Consider the following 18,854-nt stretch of genomic DNA (forward strand, 5'->3'; position numbering starts at 1 on the left):
AAACTAAAGTTTATAATTAAACTGAAGTACCACTTAACCAAAATGATGTTAAAATACCATAAATTACAACAGAACTTTTCATGTCTATTAGCTGCTGCTATTTATTTGGGAGAGAAATAGTCACAAAAAGAGATCATGAACTGATGTAGTAAGGAAGATAGTGTACTGTAAAACCCTTTCAAATACTTTAGTGTAAAAGAGTGACAAAGGCATTTCAGCTTCTGTTTGCTTTTACAAATTTTACCTCCCATATCCTCTGCAGAATGTAAGAAGCAAAGGGTGGCATTCCTGGGGGTCCACCAGCGAATTCCATTAGCATTGTCAGCAATTTGAAAAAGGGATTGGCTGCCTGTAATGCATAAAAATATCCATTTTGATCTCTTTCATTTTACCCAATAATTTTGAGAGACTTCTTTACGAAACTCAAAAAATTTGCACAAAAATAAATTTCTATGAACTTCAGACATGAGAATTCTAAATGCTTTTAATCCTTTACTATTTCATCTGTAAACAATCCACATATGTATATATAGTAGAATTAAGCCACTGGTTATAGCTAGTGCTTGGCACCACTGTCATACTAGATATGACCAGCAGTAGAAGTATACAGTTACAGTGAAAAGTATACAGTATACAGAAAATAACAGCATACAATTTTAAGACATTATTCTCAAAGGGCAAATATTAAGCTGCACAATGTTGACTTTACTGATTTACCCTTTTAAACACATAGAAGGTATCACTATCTCAGGTAAGCTATTATTTTCATGTGTTTGCATAACATGTAACATGCATCCTGAAAAGTTTATCCAATAGTATCACATAATTATTAAGGGTTTAAGCTCTTCATTATTATTGGTATACAGTTTCCTTCTGAAACCATCAACATTTCTACTCTACCATGTTAGCTCTCATTTTTTTTTTAAGTTTGTTAAGACTTGCATAGCTTTTAAAAATGCTTTGATAAAATGGTTACTATTATTATTTTATATCTTGCACCTCACCAAGGGTGTCTATTGTGCATATGTATATGTGCAAAGCAAAAAAGCATAAAAATGTAGCAAATGTTAGCATGAAGGAGGGAATAGATTGTCATCTGATAGTGCCCATTCTATCACACAAAGCAAAGCTGTCATGAGAATCATGTAGCATGTGCTTCTTTCCCAACCATGATTATGTCTCCTCTGCTTGACAAGCCCTCAATTTTTCCTGATTTTTATTTTCCTTTTCTGACAGCAGCATACAAGAATGTCCTTGTGTGAACATACACTTCTCCACTCTGCATATATTTTTCATGTGGAATTCATTTGGAACTCTCAGGATTTTTGTTATCATCAGGGCAAGAATTTATTCAAACTAAGAAATGTGTTTGCATGCACAGAACTGCAAAATAATGCCCCAGAACTTGGACAACCAGATGATAAAGATATGTGGAGAATCTAGAAATACGTTATTTGTCTTCGAATAAAACTTTTATCTGAAACTGCAAACCAGATTTCTGCTTTAGAAGACTTAATATACAGTGCAGTTAGACTTTATTTTCTGTCACAGAAAGTTTCATGGATCATTTTCCATGCAGAACTTTTGATTAGCAAAGGATTAAGTAATTTAAAACAGAAAAATATTAATACAAATTATTTAATAGACAGGCAGTATGTTTACATACCTCAGGAGTCAACTTTGCTATAGATGTGAAAAGCATGGACACAATCTTAAAAACAAAACAAACAAAACTCACTTAGACTTATGCTTATTCAGTTAAAATAATAAATCACCCCATTACACCTTTTAGAAAAGATCTTCAACAAATAGTATAGCTTCTAATACTTACATGTTCTGCAAGTCGATTATTGTACCGGCACAAACTGAAAATGAGATTGCAAGTTTGCCTAATGTTGATACCATCACGGATATGTTGAAACAAAAAAGGAAAACCCTGTAAAAAATAACAACATATTACTACAATCTTTTAATTACATATGTACACTCACATACACACATATATGTGTATATTTTTAAGGCTTATGCATTTATATTTAAATGAATTACCTTTCCTCCTGTTAATGCTGCCATGTCATTTTGCGACAAAGTTAAATGCCTAAAATACAAGAAAACCTTTATCACTTTCCTTTGGAAACTATTAAGTTAGTCAGGTTTGAGGAGACATACAGGACTATGAATGTTAGTTCATAATCCTCATATCAAAATACATAAACGAAAACAAAGGTAATGAAATAAAACTGAACAATAATAAATATTTTGTAATTAGATCAAATAAAAGAAAGAATGAGGGTAACAATGTATTCAAGGATTTAGGTAGAATCTATTTTTTGGTCAAAAATGACAAAATATTTACTTTAAAATCATCAAAAATGCAGCTTACCCACATACAAGTTCATTTATGGTTGTTAAATAAAAACACCCCCCCCCGAAAACTCCTCATTTCATGTCAAAATAATTTAGATTAGAATTTGCTATTGATTTTTAATTTTTCAGAAGCTCTTGCCTTTCTGAGCGAGACTGTTCAACTAGAAGAGCAATCAGGGCAACCATCTTTTCAAGTGCAGCAGGCCTATATTTTTCTTCTGCTAAAGAAAGTATATCTTCCTCTTCCTCCTCCTCCTCCCCTTCCTCCTCAGAAAGTACTTCAACCTGTGGCTGAAGGGGAATAAGGATGACTTCCATGTGGACATTATGTATCTTAATTTCAAAGAGCCTGAAGATGTTGCATATATTTTGTATTTTTTTTTTAACACCTTAATAAACTTGCCTGATGCAAATCAAGTAAATATCTAGTTACTTCATTTTCACATTCAGATGTTCTTTTTGCACAAACTAAAATGTATTTCCAAATGCAAAAACTAGACTGAGGTCACTATACAGCCTGATATGGTGATCTATTTAATAAAAAAAATTGCAAGTAAATTTAAATGTGTAAGTTGTACAAAAGAAGTAAACAATCCAACCGATATCACTAACGGTATCATAAGAGCTATTTATATGTCTTCTACTTAATATCTTTCTTTCAGTAAATAGAAAACTGATTTATAGCATAGTCAATTCAGTATCTTTTATAAATATTACATTTGCTTAAACAGTGAAATAAAAAATTATATGAATATGAAGTAATTTAACAGCTGAAAAAGTTCAGGAGACAGTATCAGTGATCACATAAGTGAAATACAAAAGACTAGTTCTTGTTGTGAAAGATACTCCAACTTACATTTTCAGGTCCTTTAGTTCCCATATAGAAATGGACCATTGTTGATATGGCTTGCAGTGAAAGCAAGAACTGGCTCTGAAATATGTAGATATTGAATTACTTGAAAAATACATACGTGTATATATATACACACACAATTTGTAAAATTGCAAGGTTATACTCACTTCCTCTTCTCCCATTTTGGCAAATTCGTAAAGAAAGGCAAAGTATTCTGTGAGATGTTTACTGTGAGGCTTAACACCATGCTCCATAATTGACAAGAGAGTCTTCACAAAGCGAGTTACACAAGAGCGACTGCCAATGTCTTCCACAGGACCGTCCATGTCATCCGAACTGAAAACATAACCCAGTTTAGATACTTCATCAGACAGACAGAACTTAAAATGATCTTGAACTGGTCTAAACAGATTTTCAGAAAAAACCACAAGTTTTCCACTCTGTCCTATATCAGATCCACTCAGATCTCTGATACTTTCTCTTATGTCAACTAGATAACAACTTTGCTTAAATTAAAGTAGCACCTGTCACTTAAAATTCTGAATGGTTATTAAAATTAGTATTTTGAATCGAGATTCTAATGAGAAAAAAAAACTCTTAAAATAATCGGTCTATGAAATCTCCTACTCCTTATATCATCTACTTGATTTGCATGTCAATTTTCCTGAATTTAAGTAAGAATGCTGTTACGCCCGGCTACACTGTGGCACTAGGGAAAGGCAGTCTCTGAAACACAGAGAAAGGATCCTGATGAGAGAGAAAACATACATGTCCAACCTTATTCATCCACTAGAAGTTGGATATCAACACTGAACAAAATAAATGGCATAGTATTTTAAAATAAGGCTTCCAGAGAAAATTAAATTCTATTTTTTGTTACGAAAACTGTATCTTCATGTCGTGAATTTTATTCTGGCATTACAGTTATCACAAACTCTGCCATTTTTGCTAGGGAAAAGGATTACAAATGTAATCCATTACACATTAGGGAAAAAAAGAGCACTTTTCTTCATCCAATTACATCAGTATCAACAACAACATTTTATAATTGGAGATAAAGTGACAGTTTGCTTGATAATTAGCAGAAAAAAAAACAGAATCTGATACTTTTTTCTACTTTGTGACTAAAACTGTGATTTAGTTACAGTCACAAAACTCGATTCTATTCTCCAACCTCTTATATTGGATTTAAAAATTAAAAATGACTCTTGTGCATCTCTCGATCCAACTTACAATCACACTGCCATGCATAAGTAGCCATATTTACTCCTGCAGCTGGTTACTGATATTGCAAAGAAAGGCCATGCTGAAAATCTAGCTAAGGGAATAAACACTTCAATTAATATATCTATATACACTGACTTCTCCAATCACAATAGTATTTTTAAATGAATGAGAGCATTTAGTGCAGAATAATAAAGAAAAATTGAAACAGCACAGCAGTTTCATTTTTATAAGACCATGTTGAATAATTCAATATACAAAAGCAGCTGCTGGAACTCATGAAATTAAAAAAAAATATATATTCAAGTGCTATGATTTTACCAGTCTTCCATTCCTGGCTGGAGATAAAGATGTGCATGGACTGGCCTCAGTCTCTGTATCACATGAATACACAAACGCTGGAACATCTGCAAATGTGTAAATAAGTAAATTCTGTATATTCTTTTTTAATATATGACAATACATGTTTTTTGTAACAAAGACTATTCAGTCTATGTGAGCTCTATGTGAGCTTCAAAATCAAGGCTGAGATCGAGATGATCACACTCGGAGTGTAAGTGTATCAACACACCAAATTTTAAAGGAGTACTCAACCAGTTACTGTTTTTTAAAAATAGTTCTTATAGAAGGAGCCTAGAACCAGCTTTTGTATCAGCACGCACTGCATAGCACTGAAGCATGTCCTTAAGTCTGCTGGCCATAAAAGTAATTTTTTCTTCTATCCACACATCTGAAATGTTCGGGTATTTCTGGTAAACTTTCTTCTATTTTGCCTCTGTCTATAAGTAGGTCTTTTATGAAAAATTTAAGGAGATTCTTTCAGGTTATTTTCATTTATAAACAAAAAAATATTCATTTATAAAACATTCATTAAGGATTAGAGCTTTACCTAAGAACTAGCAGAGTTTTCCCAAGAAATAGATTCCTTTAATGAGGTGTTGCATACAGAAACTATGTACGTCTTTCTATGGAAATATTACTATAATAATCAGATGACTTAACCTAAATAGAGATTCAGGTGAGAGAAAGTAATTGCTGATAATAAGTTTTTACCTAAATAACTTGCAAAGAAAGTATACATATAAATGAAACTATTAATAATATTCACATCTCATTGATAACTGAAAATTCAAATGCTACTAATATAGTTCTTTTTTCACTTTAATAACACTTCCAGAGAAAAGTATTAATTTATGGCATAATAAGCCAACGTTGTAAAATCAAATCTACCCCTAAAAAACAAAGGCAGAAGGGAAATTTAGAAGCTTTCACAGAGAGTACCAAATATATGTAATTTATTATATTGTATTATACAAACATGACACATTTTCTTGACATACTATTGTTGAGAATGAGAAAAAGAATAAGATAAAGGTATCACTAAACTTTCAGAACCATTATATGTGTCACAATAATTAGCCATTTCTGTTCATGGGTGATGTGGTCAGCTGATCTATATAACAACATTATTTGTTTCTTACCTGTCTCACAATCTGATTGGGACACTTGATTAGAATCTGCATTGGCCACCAGTCATCATCAGCCATACGGTCCAAAAACCACTGCAGAAGGTACATACTTTTTTTAGTTTTGTTCCAAATCAAAAAGCATAAAAATATATTCTAGTCTAACTTTCACAGTGTTAAAGTTTAAAGAGATACTGCAGATATTAAGGAGAAAGCAAATATTAATTCAGTGGAAATCTAAATGTCCTTGGTGCATGAGCGGGAAGGAATAAATAGCAATCAATAGCAATAAACATTAATACAAATTTACATTCAGTATATTCTTATTCCTGTATTCTGCGTGTCATTATTCAGTTATCTGAAAGGACATGCTTATCCTGAAGAATGTTGTCAATAGAATTCAAAGTGATGCTCAAATGAAGCATAAACTGAAGAATCTTGCAGAGTAGGGATAGGCCTAAAGAAGAACGTAGTTCCTGAATTAGATCTCTTTTGATTTTAAACATGGAAAAGCCTTACTATCTCCAAAAGCAGAAAATAAGTTACAGTAACAGACAATGATTTATACAAAGAGAGACCTAGCAAATAATTCAGAGGAGTCTTCTTGTTCCAAGAATTTTGTTTTATTCACAAGGAAAAATAAACAGTAGAAAATAAATAATCCAAGTTGCTATTCCTTTTAATTGTACCTTAGTGTTCTTTTCTATTTTAAATATCTTTATTTAAGTACCTTAAGACTACCCCAATACCAGTGAAACTGTCACACAATCACATAATGATTTAACAACCCAGAATTTATAAATGAACAATGAATCAAATTCATATGTACTGAATAAACTCTATTGCAGGATACAGTGTGTATTAAGAGTCTTTGTACATTCAAATTATCACAGAAAGTCCGTTACAATTTTCTCTTCAATATCTAAAAACTGTGTTTTCACCAACACTACAGTGAATTCTTTGCCCATGATTTCTCATTCTCTCTCCACTTTTTCCCTGATTCCTTTTAAACAGCTTCCTGAAGATTTTTATATAAAACCATCGCTTCATTATTTTCTCTTTCTTCTTGAAGCCTTCAGTTTGTATACACATTATGTTCTAGATCCTCAATTCACTAGCAAGACTCTGTATGAATTTATTTTCAACTAAGTCTGGCACAACCCACTTTTCTAAGCCCTGTCATTGCACCATGGCCCTTTACCTCACTGTTCTCTCCTCCATTCCCCTCCATTCTATTCCTTCAGCACGAATTTGTCTATTTCTTTTGTATGATCTCACTTAAACTGTTCTGTAACGTAAGACAAATCAATATGAAATAATCAATCAAATAAAGAGGACGTGACACAACTAGTCTTTTATTCCAGTTCCAAAATGATTTTGGCCTGTGGTCTCGCCACAGGTTTCTGAAAATAAAAGTCAGGTTATTTTCCAGCATCTGCAATGGTCAGAGAGGATGAATTTCATCTCACAGTGCACAAATATGCCAAACATAGAAGCTTATATCCCAGAATATTCCAGAGATATGAACCTCTAGAAAAGTAAAACATATAGGAGTATGGTTTGTTGGAATTGGAAGTTGGTTTGTACTTTGTTGAGTTCCTAAGTCACTTACCTCACACGCTGCCTGACTGTTATTAAATTGTTTTGTTAACAGTTCAATCCACTGAAGCATTGTAGGCTGTAAAAGAAATAGAGAAAAAGCTGTAACTTAAAATAGTAAGTTAAAATCTAATCTTTAAATATTTCTAAATGGTCAGTTAATTACTGAATTAAAAACAAATGCAGTTAAAAAAAACACTAAATGATCACTAGTTTTATAAACTAGTAATGAGTTGCACCTACACAAAAATAGCAGTATGTGCTTTAAAACTAATGCAAGTCATATATAATGTGTAGTTATTATCCAAGCAGTTCTGTCCAACTGTAATTGCAATCATATTCTTACTAACCCTGGATGGATCTAGAATTAGTAGCATTATGCCAGACAAGAAGGAAGTAAAAATCTAACCGAAAAAAAAGATGGTTCAGATGGAATAAACTCTCTCTTTATGTTACTATTTAAAACTTAGAAAATTCATGAGCACACCTGTTGTTTAAAGGTAGACAATATTAGTCAAATTTTTAAAAGTGCTTGATAAAATTACAGTTCTCATCTCTGAATCACCCAAGAATTTTCAAACAAAAAGAACACAAGATTTGTTGTGCCTGATGTTTTGCTGAGCCAAAGTAAGCTAAAACTGGAACCCACATTTTTTCCATTATGCAGTGTTTACTATAAATTTATTAAAATGTCTTTTTAAATTCCTATCATCTACTACACTTACTACATATCAAAACTATACTTCTTTAATGAATAAGTACAGACATTTACTATATTCATGCAGCTACTTAATGAGAATTTACAAGCAAGTAGAATACCTTTTCCTTTGAATGGATAAATGTCTCTAGTACAAAGGAAGTGCTTAACTGAAAAAAAAAATTGCACCATTAATTATAAAATGTCTGAGTTAAAATATAAACAGCTTCTATTTAAAATAAGCATTATACACTTTTGAAGTGTTTACCTTTGCTGTCATCAGGGATACCGCTTTTGGATCTGGTAGTGTGCTTGGGATGCTACTACACAGCTGCCACATAAACCTAGAGTCAATAATTTTATTTGTTAACTAAAATAAATAATAAAAATATATGTAAAGGAAAGACATCTTAATTTTTAATCATTTTTAATGAAAAACTTACCCAAAATATGTATGTTCAAAAATGTTCTTGTCTTGAAGAAATTGCATGTTATCATGCCATATCCACTGAAGAAAAAATGCTAACATCAGATACAAGAAAGCAGTTTATTTCACTACATAAGCATGATTTTAAGACTATTTAAACATTTGTCGTGGCAAAGAAAGTATTTTTTTCTAAGGAAAATTACTCCCTTTATTTGAAAGGATTAGTTCAAACTTGGTTTACTCTTATTACAGCAGATGCTAGTTTTGCCTGCTATACAGCTTCGGAACAGACCTCGGTATCCTTCTTCAGTAACCTCATTTTTGCATCTTAACTACTCTCATTTTTAGGCTGAAATTTTCAGAATTGGTCCAACATCTTTAAAAGAAATGCGAAGTCAAGACCATACCTCAATGTCTGCAACAATATAATAGCTTAAAAAAAAAAAAAAAAAAAAAAAGCATCCCTAATCTCCAACTTGGATCAATTAGAGTTTCAGACAGCCTGGCTTCGTATAGCTAAAGGTTAAAGTTCTGACCCAAAGCTGATGGGCCTCTGGGAGCTTCTGATAAATTCCTGAAGAGTAAGATTTGATTTTCTATCATCATCCAGAACAGAATTTCATGCCAGGTCCCTCTGCTCCTTTTTCTGATATCATGTTTTTGACCAAATCTGTCAGTAGTATTTTTCACATAAAAATGATTTTAAAGTTTCAAAATTTTTATATTCAAAAACGGAGAAGGATAGAAAGTACAACCTAATTTGCTGGCTAAGTACGAGCAGCCCTTTTAACTTAACAGCCAAACATTTGACAGATTTGATAAAGCAATACTTTCGGCCAGAAAGAACAGAGAAACTGGCCTTTTAGTTGTTAACAGGAGAACCACTACTTGCAAACCCCATTTTGGGGATATATCTAATACAGGGAGGTCCCTACCAACATACTCTGTGCTCCTGTGCTTTCTCTTTTGCAGTTCCTTAGACCACGCACGGTCTAAGCACCACTTTTACATAAACAGTCAGGTGTCATTAAGTTAGAGCAGCCCTCAGCACTGAGGAGGGCAAAGAGTAGCAGCCGCCGCTGGTTTTTGTTTTGCCTACCCCCCTCACTAGCACCCGGGCTACTCTCTCCAGGACTACATAGAGGAAGGGATGCTTTTTGGACTGTTGCTCCCTATCACAAGCACAAGGAGTCACGCTCTTATCTTGCTTTCCCTGAGAATTTTACAATCTACTTGGAAAAGTGCAAAGAAACAGTTGGAACTTGTTATGTTGTTATGTCTCTTGTTATGCCCTCCTCAAAGCAGTAAGCTGCTGAATAACTGAGGCCGAGAAAAGTGTGATGGTTAATAAGAATACTTCCTGAAATATTACAGCTGTTAAAAAAAAAAAAAAAAAAAAGATAAGCATTCACAAGCAAGCAGTGCTCTCACTTTTTTTCCAAATATGAAGCAGAATGATTCAGAAATCTGAATTAAAAATTATGAGACAGAAAGAGGAAATGTCTCAAATTTATAAGTACTGGAAGCCATCTTAATTTATTTCCTGTCAAAAAGCCACAGACCAGCATGAAGAGAGCTACAAAATGTTTTCCAGACAGGTTGGCTAGGTTTCACCTAGACTTAATAATTGAGAAAGTAACTGCTTAAAGTAAGAATTGTTGTAAAATTACAACCTTGTTTCTCTACACCCATGAAGACATTTTTACCCACTATCCAATTCTGCACTATTTAAATGACTTAGATACTGAAGATCATGAACAGTTAAAGGACATGTTTTCGCTGGAAACAATTTCTATAATTAAGAACCCTGAGAACCCTGAGCCAAAGTGAAGTAAAACAATTTCTCAGAATTTATATGGGTCTTACAAGCAGCAAGTTCTCTCTCTCTCTTTTTTTTTAGTACACATACCCATGCTCTACTGATTGAAAAGCATTATCACTCTCCAAACTGGGATTATTTAAAATGTCTCAGTTACTGACCTGAAGCAATCACCATTATTTTCTGAAATCTGGTCTTACCATTAACTCAGAGATAGAGCTGCACTCCCTCACAACAGTGGCATAATCTAAAGGATGCTATTTGCCAGAGATACAATATCCCACTCTTAACTAGCTTCACTCCCAGCAACACTGCTAATATTGCACAGGATATTTGTATCTTCTGATCTTGATCTTTCCCCCTAATCTTTAGCAATAGTTTTTAAAAAAGCACTTGTCTTTCTTGCAAGCTATTATAAGTTTCAGCTAATTTTCACAATGAGTTTTGTTTGTAAGTAATGAAAAGCAATTGATACTAAAATAATGGTTACTTTAACAAAATAAAGGCTGATAATCTATTAAACAACATTCGCCTAAGGAAAGTAGCTAAATGAAAGGATTGTCACCCTATTGTTTAAAATAATGCTTTTTTCCTATGTTTATTCAGATTCCACTGATTATTTTAGGATTTCTTATAGTATTTTTAAGTTGGTGTTAAAACAAATCAACTTGTACCTCCAGCAATTCTGATGAAACATCAAATTTGTAGTCTTTGCCATTTTCCTCCTCTGGTTCCATCCGCTTATAAAACAGCATGTAAGCACTGTGTGTCTTTAAGAAAAAAAAATCTGTATAATTTTTGCTTTGAGGGATAAATCATGAAAGTAGAAATACGTCCATACAACAAGTATTTGTAGAAAAATACCTTTTCAAAGGAGAAGTCCATAAATTTATCAGTCACAGAATCATATGTTTTTGTCTGTCAAGAGGAAAATAAAAGCATTAATGACAATCTTTTTTTTAAATAGTCTGGTACTGATAATTTGAGGTTAATGTGCAATGGACTACTTCGCGGCATTTACAGAGAGGCTGCTGACAATTTATTTCTTGCTCAAAGAATTACAAATAATCTTCTATCCTTTCTTCTATAGCGTCCACTCCAATTTTCAAAGCTGTTATGCAGTATTTAGACCTTACTTCTCATCAAACTTCTTGCCTCATCACAAAGATACCTCTTCTTTTTTTGGAACCTAAAGATATTTTACTCATTTGCCAAACAACTGTTTTGTTTCATTTCAGCATGTTGTCTTTATTGATTATGCACACAACTGTTTTAGTATGATACTGCATTATTAATAATGTAATAATGTGTTTTATAAAATGATATATACCTATATATTTTTTAAAATGATATTTAGAATGATTTTAAAATTCAGGCACACCCAGAGAATTTTGGAGAGTTATTTTATAGTTGTTTGCATTAACACTGTGTAAAAACGTACACATTGATGGCAAAAGATGCTGAGCTGACCCAAAAGATAAAGCTGATTAAAAAACCTTGCACTTCTAAACACAATCATATATCTCACCAACTTAAGAAATTTTGTCTTCTTACTTTAAAAAGAACAAGCAAAACTCTTTTAAGCTTGTAGACCCACAGGCTTCAAGTTACTGATTGATATTGGAGCTCAAAGCACCGTCCTGGCGAACAAACAGATCAGCACAGCTGTATACAGAACTGATTTTAGTCAGTTGTCAGCCATTAACAAGGATCTGACCACAATAAGCAGTCACACCCAGAATCTAGGAATTACTGGCATAAGGTATAGACAAAGATCAAAAAGCCTTGTTCTTCAGAAATAGGTACAGACTTGAAATAATTTCTCCTGCAGTCAATAGTCTGAGTAACAAGGCCATCCAAGAGAATGGTTCCTTCTCCAGCTTCCTGAAGCCCCTGATCCTGAATTCTTCCTGAAGCAGCATCATCCTTAATTCTTGTAAGTAAATAAATGATACAATGATAGATATAGCGAGGAGTAAAAGAAATACCTAAACGTTTGCAGAGAGACTTCACTAATTTATTTTGATGCATTAGCAATATCTATACTGTTCTTTTGACATCTGTCTTTAAAAAAAAGAAAAATTTGTATCAATATCCATAAATTAAATTAACTGTTAGTTAATTAATTGTTAATTAAATTTAATTAATTAATTAGTTGATATAGGAGGAATTAAGATCATTCTCCTTTATCAGCTTAACCTCTGCCCAAAGCATGGTGTCTTAAGGAAAGTGAAGAAAAAGTAGAGATCGCATCATCTGCTGAAACAGTCTCACTCTGCAAAGACTTTCATCTCCCAAAAAATCACTTGAAGAGACCAAGAGTGGGAAAACAGTTGATCTGTAGGACCAAAAGATTAAGCATCACCTACATAACAGAAATGTCTAAAATATAACACAACTCAGCTAATCCTTCTAACCATTTCACATTCACAATAGGTGGTAAACCAAAGGTGAACACTTTGAAACCCTTCATGAAAGGGTCTTCAGAGCAGGTATTATAATAGTTGAACACACACACACAAAAAAGAAAAGCCTTAACTTACAGTCATTTCTCCACCAAAACATTCAGAAGCAAGCTGGGCAGAATCAAATGGTTTTACTTCAGCATCATTGAAAAGATACCTGTAAGAGAATGAGCTTTTGAAACAACTGCCCTACATGTCTCAGGGCAGGCAAAAGCATAACAAACACGTAAGAGTAGACTAAGTATTCCTATTAACTATAAAAATCTTGTTTTAAACGTTGGTAAACTAAAAAGTGATCCCAAAACTGATCAAAAAGATCACAGGAAGTCAGGATTTCAACAGATACATTAAAAAAAAAAAATCAAGAGAAACATTATTTTTCCCATTTCTCTACTCTCACTCTGGTGAAGACAGAATTCTGATGCAGCCAAAAAGACCTGCCTATCACTTTTCCATTTGAATGAAGTGGAAATCAAAATCAAAAAGAGAATCATTTCATATAACAGCAGGGTTCAGAGAAAGATGGTATACTTCTTGCACTGCCTTTGGGCAGATTTTGAGTGGCCAGAGGGAATTGTTTCAAAAATGCTCCAGTCAGCTAGGACAGAGAAGAGGAAGAGAGGAAATCTTGTCTCTTATTTCAGTGCCTTAGCTGAGAAACTAAAACATGACCTCCAGAAACGGCTGGGTCTCTGTTTCTTGCTCTGTATCACCTTGCAAGGTCTTCCCCCTTTCCATGTCTGTCTCTCATCCCTTCCTGAGGGCTCCCTTCCAATTATCTTTTCCCTCTTCATCACCATGATATGCCCAACGCATACAGAAGTTTCCAAATTAAAGTCAGATGTCATAGGCAAGAAAATACTATAATTCTTTTCAGAAAGAAAGAAAATACTGCATAGCATTTAGTCATGTTTCTGTCAATAGGTCTCTACTCATCACCTGTGCCTAGGAAGGCACCTATCCCCTCTTTTTTAATCTTTAGAAACCAATAGAAATATAAATACTGTCAAATATTCCAGCATATCACTGCAAATTGCATCCAGGTGGCACTGACCAATAGGAAAAAATCACTAGCTAAATAAACTTAAAAATGAAATGTGAAAACAATACAGTCTACACATAAAAAGCACAGTAAGAACAGATTTTAATAACCTAAATATTCTAACAGCATTTCCTCCACACAGAATTCAGTGAGTTTATAGAGAAAAAAAATTCTTTCACTGAAATCTGACAAAATGAAAAGAACTGAATTTTAAAATCATAAATGTAGCTGCATACTCTTCAAAGATAACAACCCACTTTTATGATGAAGGACAATATTAAATCTTACTGTTTATACACACTGAAATATTTATGATATAGTCATCAATATTTGTGTCAGGAAACGAGCATTGGCTGTAATGTAGCACTAGCATGGCACTCTCCTGCTGCCCGTTGGTCCAGGGTGCTCCACTACTATTACTGCTGCAGCACACAATCATGTATGCTAAGAAGTTAATGTACTTACAACTGTCAAACTCCAACACCTCAGGCTCTTGAAAGGGATCTACAGCATGCATCTCCTGTATGACCAGGTCTGACAAAGTCAGGAATTTTTATTTACTTAAACATAAGAAATAATAGAATTTTGCTTTGTATAACTCACCACTTGTTGTTTTTGTAAGCATGGGGATTGACTATATCTCTGATGAAACTGTAGTAATGTCCACCATCTGCTGTTCCCGTATGAACTGTCACGCCTATCAAATCATACTCGTAACTCTCAGTTTCTTTCAAATATTCACCATCTTCCTTAAAACCTTAAATAATGTAATACAATATTTAACCAGTTATTTCCTAAACATCTGGACTTCAGTATCAGTGTGTCTTATATACACGTTTCCTGCAGTCACAGTTAAAAATTTTCTTTTCAGCACTGCACAGTGAAGACATCTAGGAAACCCACATCCAACAAAAGCAGCACAGATCTCTATTCTTGTGAAAAACTTGCCGTTTTTTTGCAAGGCATCACTATTGAAGAGGTTAGAACTAGGTTATCCAAATTAATAAACTGTATTTATATGGCAGTTGGTCAGCCATTTTCTCAAATTCAAGTATTACTCTACAAAATCAAAGTGACCAATAACTAACTGTGTTTAAATCCTTGCAGTTTCTCTCATGTTTCATGAACAGTTTTAGGAATAATTCAAAAACAATGGGTCAATTTTCTCTTATTAAATAAAATACATAGTTTCTTTGGAAATACGGCTTGATTAAAACTTTATTTTCTTTAAAAATCACTGATTGTTTGCAGATAACGTATACAGTTGGCAGAAACATGAAAGAGACAAAGAACGTTGAACTCATTTTATGAGTACCACCTTCTTTTCTGTCATTTTTTCCCATGAGGAAATCTTCAGTGTATGGTGTCATATCCAAACGTAAAGGGAATGAAAAATGCGTATTGACTTTCTCCTTCATCATGGTTACCATATTAAATGTATATCTCATTGTGTTGAAGCTTAAGATACGAGGTAGTTTCTTAAAACATGCCCTGAAAGATTAAAAATAATAAAGATTTAATAAACCTTATTTGGTTAAATGATATTTTCACAAAGACTTGTAAGCCATTTATTTCAAGCAAAAAATTGGAAACCAGTTAAAAAGTCACCTAAAATGTAAAATTCAGCAATCACAATGCCTTAGAGTAGGGCAGCCTGATGGCATAAAAGTCAAATTTAGCCTTTTGAACAATTCCATTTAGACTATCATCTTGCCTTGGAACGGATATCAAATTTACTGGTAAGGTATGAATGATAACTAAACAGACATAGTAATAAAAAGAGCACTGAGTGAATACAACAATGCAATGCCCATCGTTAGAAGGAGTTACCATTTTGTGACTGACAAATTTCAATGGAGAACATGTCTTGTGCTAAATTTCATAAACTGTACATTAATGATTTTCAAATGGGGTACTCTTACATTCACATTATTTATAACACCTACAAAAAACAGCTATGAGGTTTTTCACCTTAAGAATAAAATTTTGTTAATTGCAATAAAAAAAATAATGCAAAATTGGTAGTTTTATTTTCTGTGTTTTAGTAGATTTTTTTCAAGTATGGAAATATTTTAAAAATTAACAAATTTAGAAGGAGAAATTTGGGATTAGATATGAAACCTAACTAATTAGCTTACCTAATGAATAATACAAAGAATGTTAATAAAATTTCATTTTTCAAAAACTGGAAAAATAACAAATTTCAAAGGTACTAATTCCTATGCATTTCTTCTAATTTACATAAAGCAGATTTTGAACACTTTACTGAATAGGTTATCTTTTTCTAAAACGTCTTACATTCTTCCTTTTAGAATTTTATCTTTTCTATATGCTCATTTGCATAAGGATCACATCCTAAAAGGCCTTTGTCTGAATGAAGGCAAGATCTTGTTTAACCTCAAGCACTGCTCTAATTTAAATAGTAAACTCAGTAATTTATTAATAAGAAACATTAGGAATGTTAATTTCTTCTTGATCATACCTTTTCTCAGCCCTCACTTTCTTTCCACATTGAGAACATGTATACATGTTGTCACCTTCCAAGGTGTCTTTAATAGTTACTTCATCAAGAGATTCCTATAAAAAAGGAGGAGCTTGTATTTATATTGGGTATTTATATCTTGTGCTTACATGCCCTGCTTAACTACTTCACAGGACCCTCTCTCCATCTTTTAATAAGTTTAATCAACAATATGTCCATGAATTATGAAATAAAGCTGGTCAAAGTCACAAAAAAGTTTGCAACAAGAATGCACACCTGTACTGCAAGATTGGTTTCACATTATAAAAGAAGGACTGGATCCTAGAACCAAGATACACAATTGAAGAACCAATTCAGAAAAAGAGTACTCCATATTCCAAGCTATTGCAAACAACTGAAGTGCCTCTAAAACCAAATTCAAAGCATGTGGATTAATAATTACTGGAAAAAAATGATCCTAATGTACATTCTAAATTAACTTAATAAGTAATAGTTCATGTGTGCATATAAAATCTTTTAATATGTACAGTTCTCTCATTTAAAATGTGACCATGGTTTTTTCAAAACCAAGAAATGAATATGCAGAAAGTACTGATCGTAACACAATCTTTAGTGAAATACTGTAAAACAATGTCAAATGGCACCAGCTCATAGCAGAAGATGAAATAACTTGACAAGGTTACCTAATAATATCAACTGGTAATAGCAACCTGGAAATACACCAAGGCTACAGTACAGATACAAAAAGTATCAGCATATTCAATATAATAAGGGACAAGTATCTTACATTCAACTGCATTTATTTACAATTGTGATCTATGTTACACATCATAGCCTCGCATTACTTACATAAATATTCTTCATATCTGCCACCTGGCATCTTACTGTATAGAACTCTTCAGCAGTCTGACTAACATGCTCACAGTCCTAAATCACAGCAATGAAAAAGAAAAGCAATGAAATAACTATACTGCAAGTTAAAAAAAAATAATGAAAAGATATGGATAGGGAAGAGAATACTTACCAAAGAAACAACATTGTTTGTAATAACACCTCCAAACAAACTTTTCACTGTATTTTTCTGTGAATGAATTAATAAATTCTGTCAAGAAAACTTGAGCAAATCCATAACTTTTCAAACTTCCTTTTGCTCTTCTTTAATAACTCACCAGTTCTGGAGACATTTCTTCTATTTTTGTTATTAGGTCAGTGAAGAATTCAGTCATATCCTTTTGCTCTCCAGTGTTAAGTGGCTGCTTATCCATGGTATAGGTTTTACAGAAAGGTCTTGGGTTGTATGCCTTACATTCACTTTCCTTTAGGCAAAAAACCAAGCAAAACAAATCAACACCAAATTTTTAAGTTACATAGATCTACTGAACATATGTGTAAAAAATTGTATTTCAAAATGCACCTATTTTATATACACTACATGCAATTGTACGCAGTATACAATAGTATTATATGCCTACTGGGTGACAAAGTTTGGTAAATGTTTAAATGTTTATGATAAAATAGGAAGCAGTTTTTACCTAACTGATCACAAGAGAATCATTATTAAGATGTGACACATTCACTCTTTGCACATCTGTTCTGCCACAAAACATAGTATGACAAACATTAGACTATATTCATGCATTTCTGGACATTACTGACTTTGATCTTGAGAATTGCTTAATTCTCCTTCAGACTTCTCTACAGGATAAAACTACATCACCTAGTTCTCTGCTGCATCTGTTCAATCAGAGAAAAGGATTTTCATATAAAGTAATTCTGAAGAATGTATCTTCCAACTTCAATACTGCATATATCGGGAATGTAGAATTTATTTACATCAGATTTTGTCATCATAAATGATGAAAGTGACCTGGAGGCATTACGGTAAGAAGATAAGCTAGATACGTGCTTCTTTCTTTTAAGTATATGTGGCTAGACAGTGCTTCCTGTAAATATTATCTGCTTTGGAACAAAGTTTTTCTTCAAGGTTTTAATAACAGTAAATCTTTATACAATTTTATATTCTTGAATTATTTTACACCTATACAAATACTTAGATGAACAAAAATAATATATTTTATTTTACGCAGAGGGAAACTAGGGCAAACAAGAGAGAAGGCAAATTCCCTAAATTGTTCCATGATTAAACCAAGAAACAAATTCAACCCTCTACAAGAGGAATGACAACAGTGTTGCACAGACATTCACGTCAGAGAAAAAATAATTTATTGGGATCTTGGCATAGGGCACAGTTAGTCACTGTTTCACATCACTGTGAATACATCTTAACTACATAAAAAGCATTGCTTAAGTATCTTTATTTCCATACAAAAGACTGTCTTCTGAGATCATTTATGCAGGAACAATTTTTATTGACAATTTACAAATCTCAATTCACAAACTGTACAAGCCACAG

At 33.0% G+C, this 18,854-nt stretch overlaps 1 protein-coding gene across 5 annotated transcripts in view; it reads right to left on the reverse strand.

Moving 5' to 3' along the window:
* The window catches only part of USP34 (ubiquitin specific peptidase 34), a 148,399-nt gene that overhangs the window by 20,530 nt on the left and 109,015 nt on the right, over positions 1 to 18,854 (reverse strand). For 4 of the 5 annotated variants that reach the window (XM_062571517.1, XM_062571519.1, XM_062571520.1 and 1 more), the window contains exons 45-66: positions 17,611 to 17,757; positions 17,466 to 17,522; positions 17,291 to 17,368; positions 16,442 to 16,536; positions 15,278 to 15,450; positions 14,563 to 14,716; positions 12,996 to 13,074; positions 11,317 to 11,370; positions 11,127 to 11,222; positions 8,650 to 8,714; positions 8,475 to 8,550; positions 8,329 to 8,376; positions 7,523 to 7,588; positions 5,926 to 6,006; positions 4,766 to 4,851; positions 3,388 to 3,556; positions 3,224 to 3,298; positions 2,507 to 2,658; positions 2,050 to 2,098; positions 1,832 to 1,936; positions 1,667 to 1,711; positions 245 to 349 (exon numbers count right to left, since the gene is read on the reverse strand). In XM_062571517.1, coding sequence (XP_062427501.1) covers positions 245 to 349; positions 1,667 to 1,711; positions 1,832 to 1,936; positions 2,050 to 2,098; positions 2,507 to 2,658; positions 3,224 to 3,298; positions 3,388 to 3,556; positions 4,766 to 4,851; positions 5,926 to 6,006; positions 7,523 to 7,588; positions 8,329 to 8,376; positions 8,475 to 8,550; positions 8,650 to 8,714; positions 11,127 to 11,222; positions 11,317 to 11,370; positions 12,996 to 13,074; positions 14,563 to 14,716; positions 15,278 to 15,450; positions 16,442 to 16,536; positions 17,291 to 17,368; positions 17,466 to 17,522; positions 17,611 to 17,757 — 2,055 coding nt within the window. The remainder of the gene's footprint in view (positions 1 to 244; positions 350 to 1,666; positions 1,712 to 1,831; positions 1,937 to 2,049; positions 2,099 to 2,506; positions 2,659 to 3,223; positions 3,299 to 3,387; positions 3,557 to 4,765; positions 4,852 to 5,925; positions 6,007 to 7,522; positions 7,589 to 8,328; positions 8,377 to 8,474; positions 8,551 to 8,649; positions 8,715 to 11,126; positions 11,223 to 11,316; positions 11,371 to 12,995; positions 13,075 to 14,562; positions 14,717 to 15,277; positions 15,451 to 16,441; positions 16,537 to 17,290; positions 17,369 to 17,465; positions 17,523 to 17,610; positions 17,758 to 18,854) is intronic. The other variant, XM_062571518.1, reaches the window with a different exon arrangement.

This window comes from Rhea pennata, chromosome 3 (genome assembly GCF_028389875.1).
Source record: "Rhea pennata isolate bPtePen1 chromosome 3, bPtePen1.pri, whole genome shotgun sequence".
Lineage (NCBI taxonomy): Eukaryota > Metazoa > Chordata > Aves > Rheiformes > Rheidae > Rhea > Rhea pennata.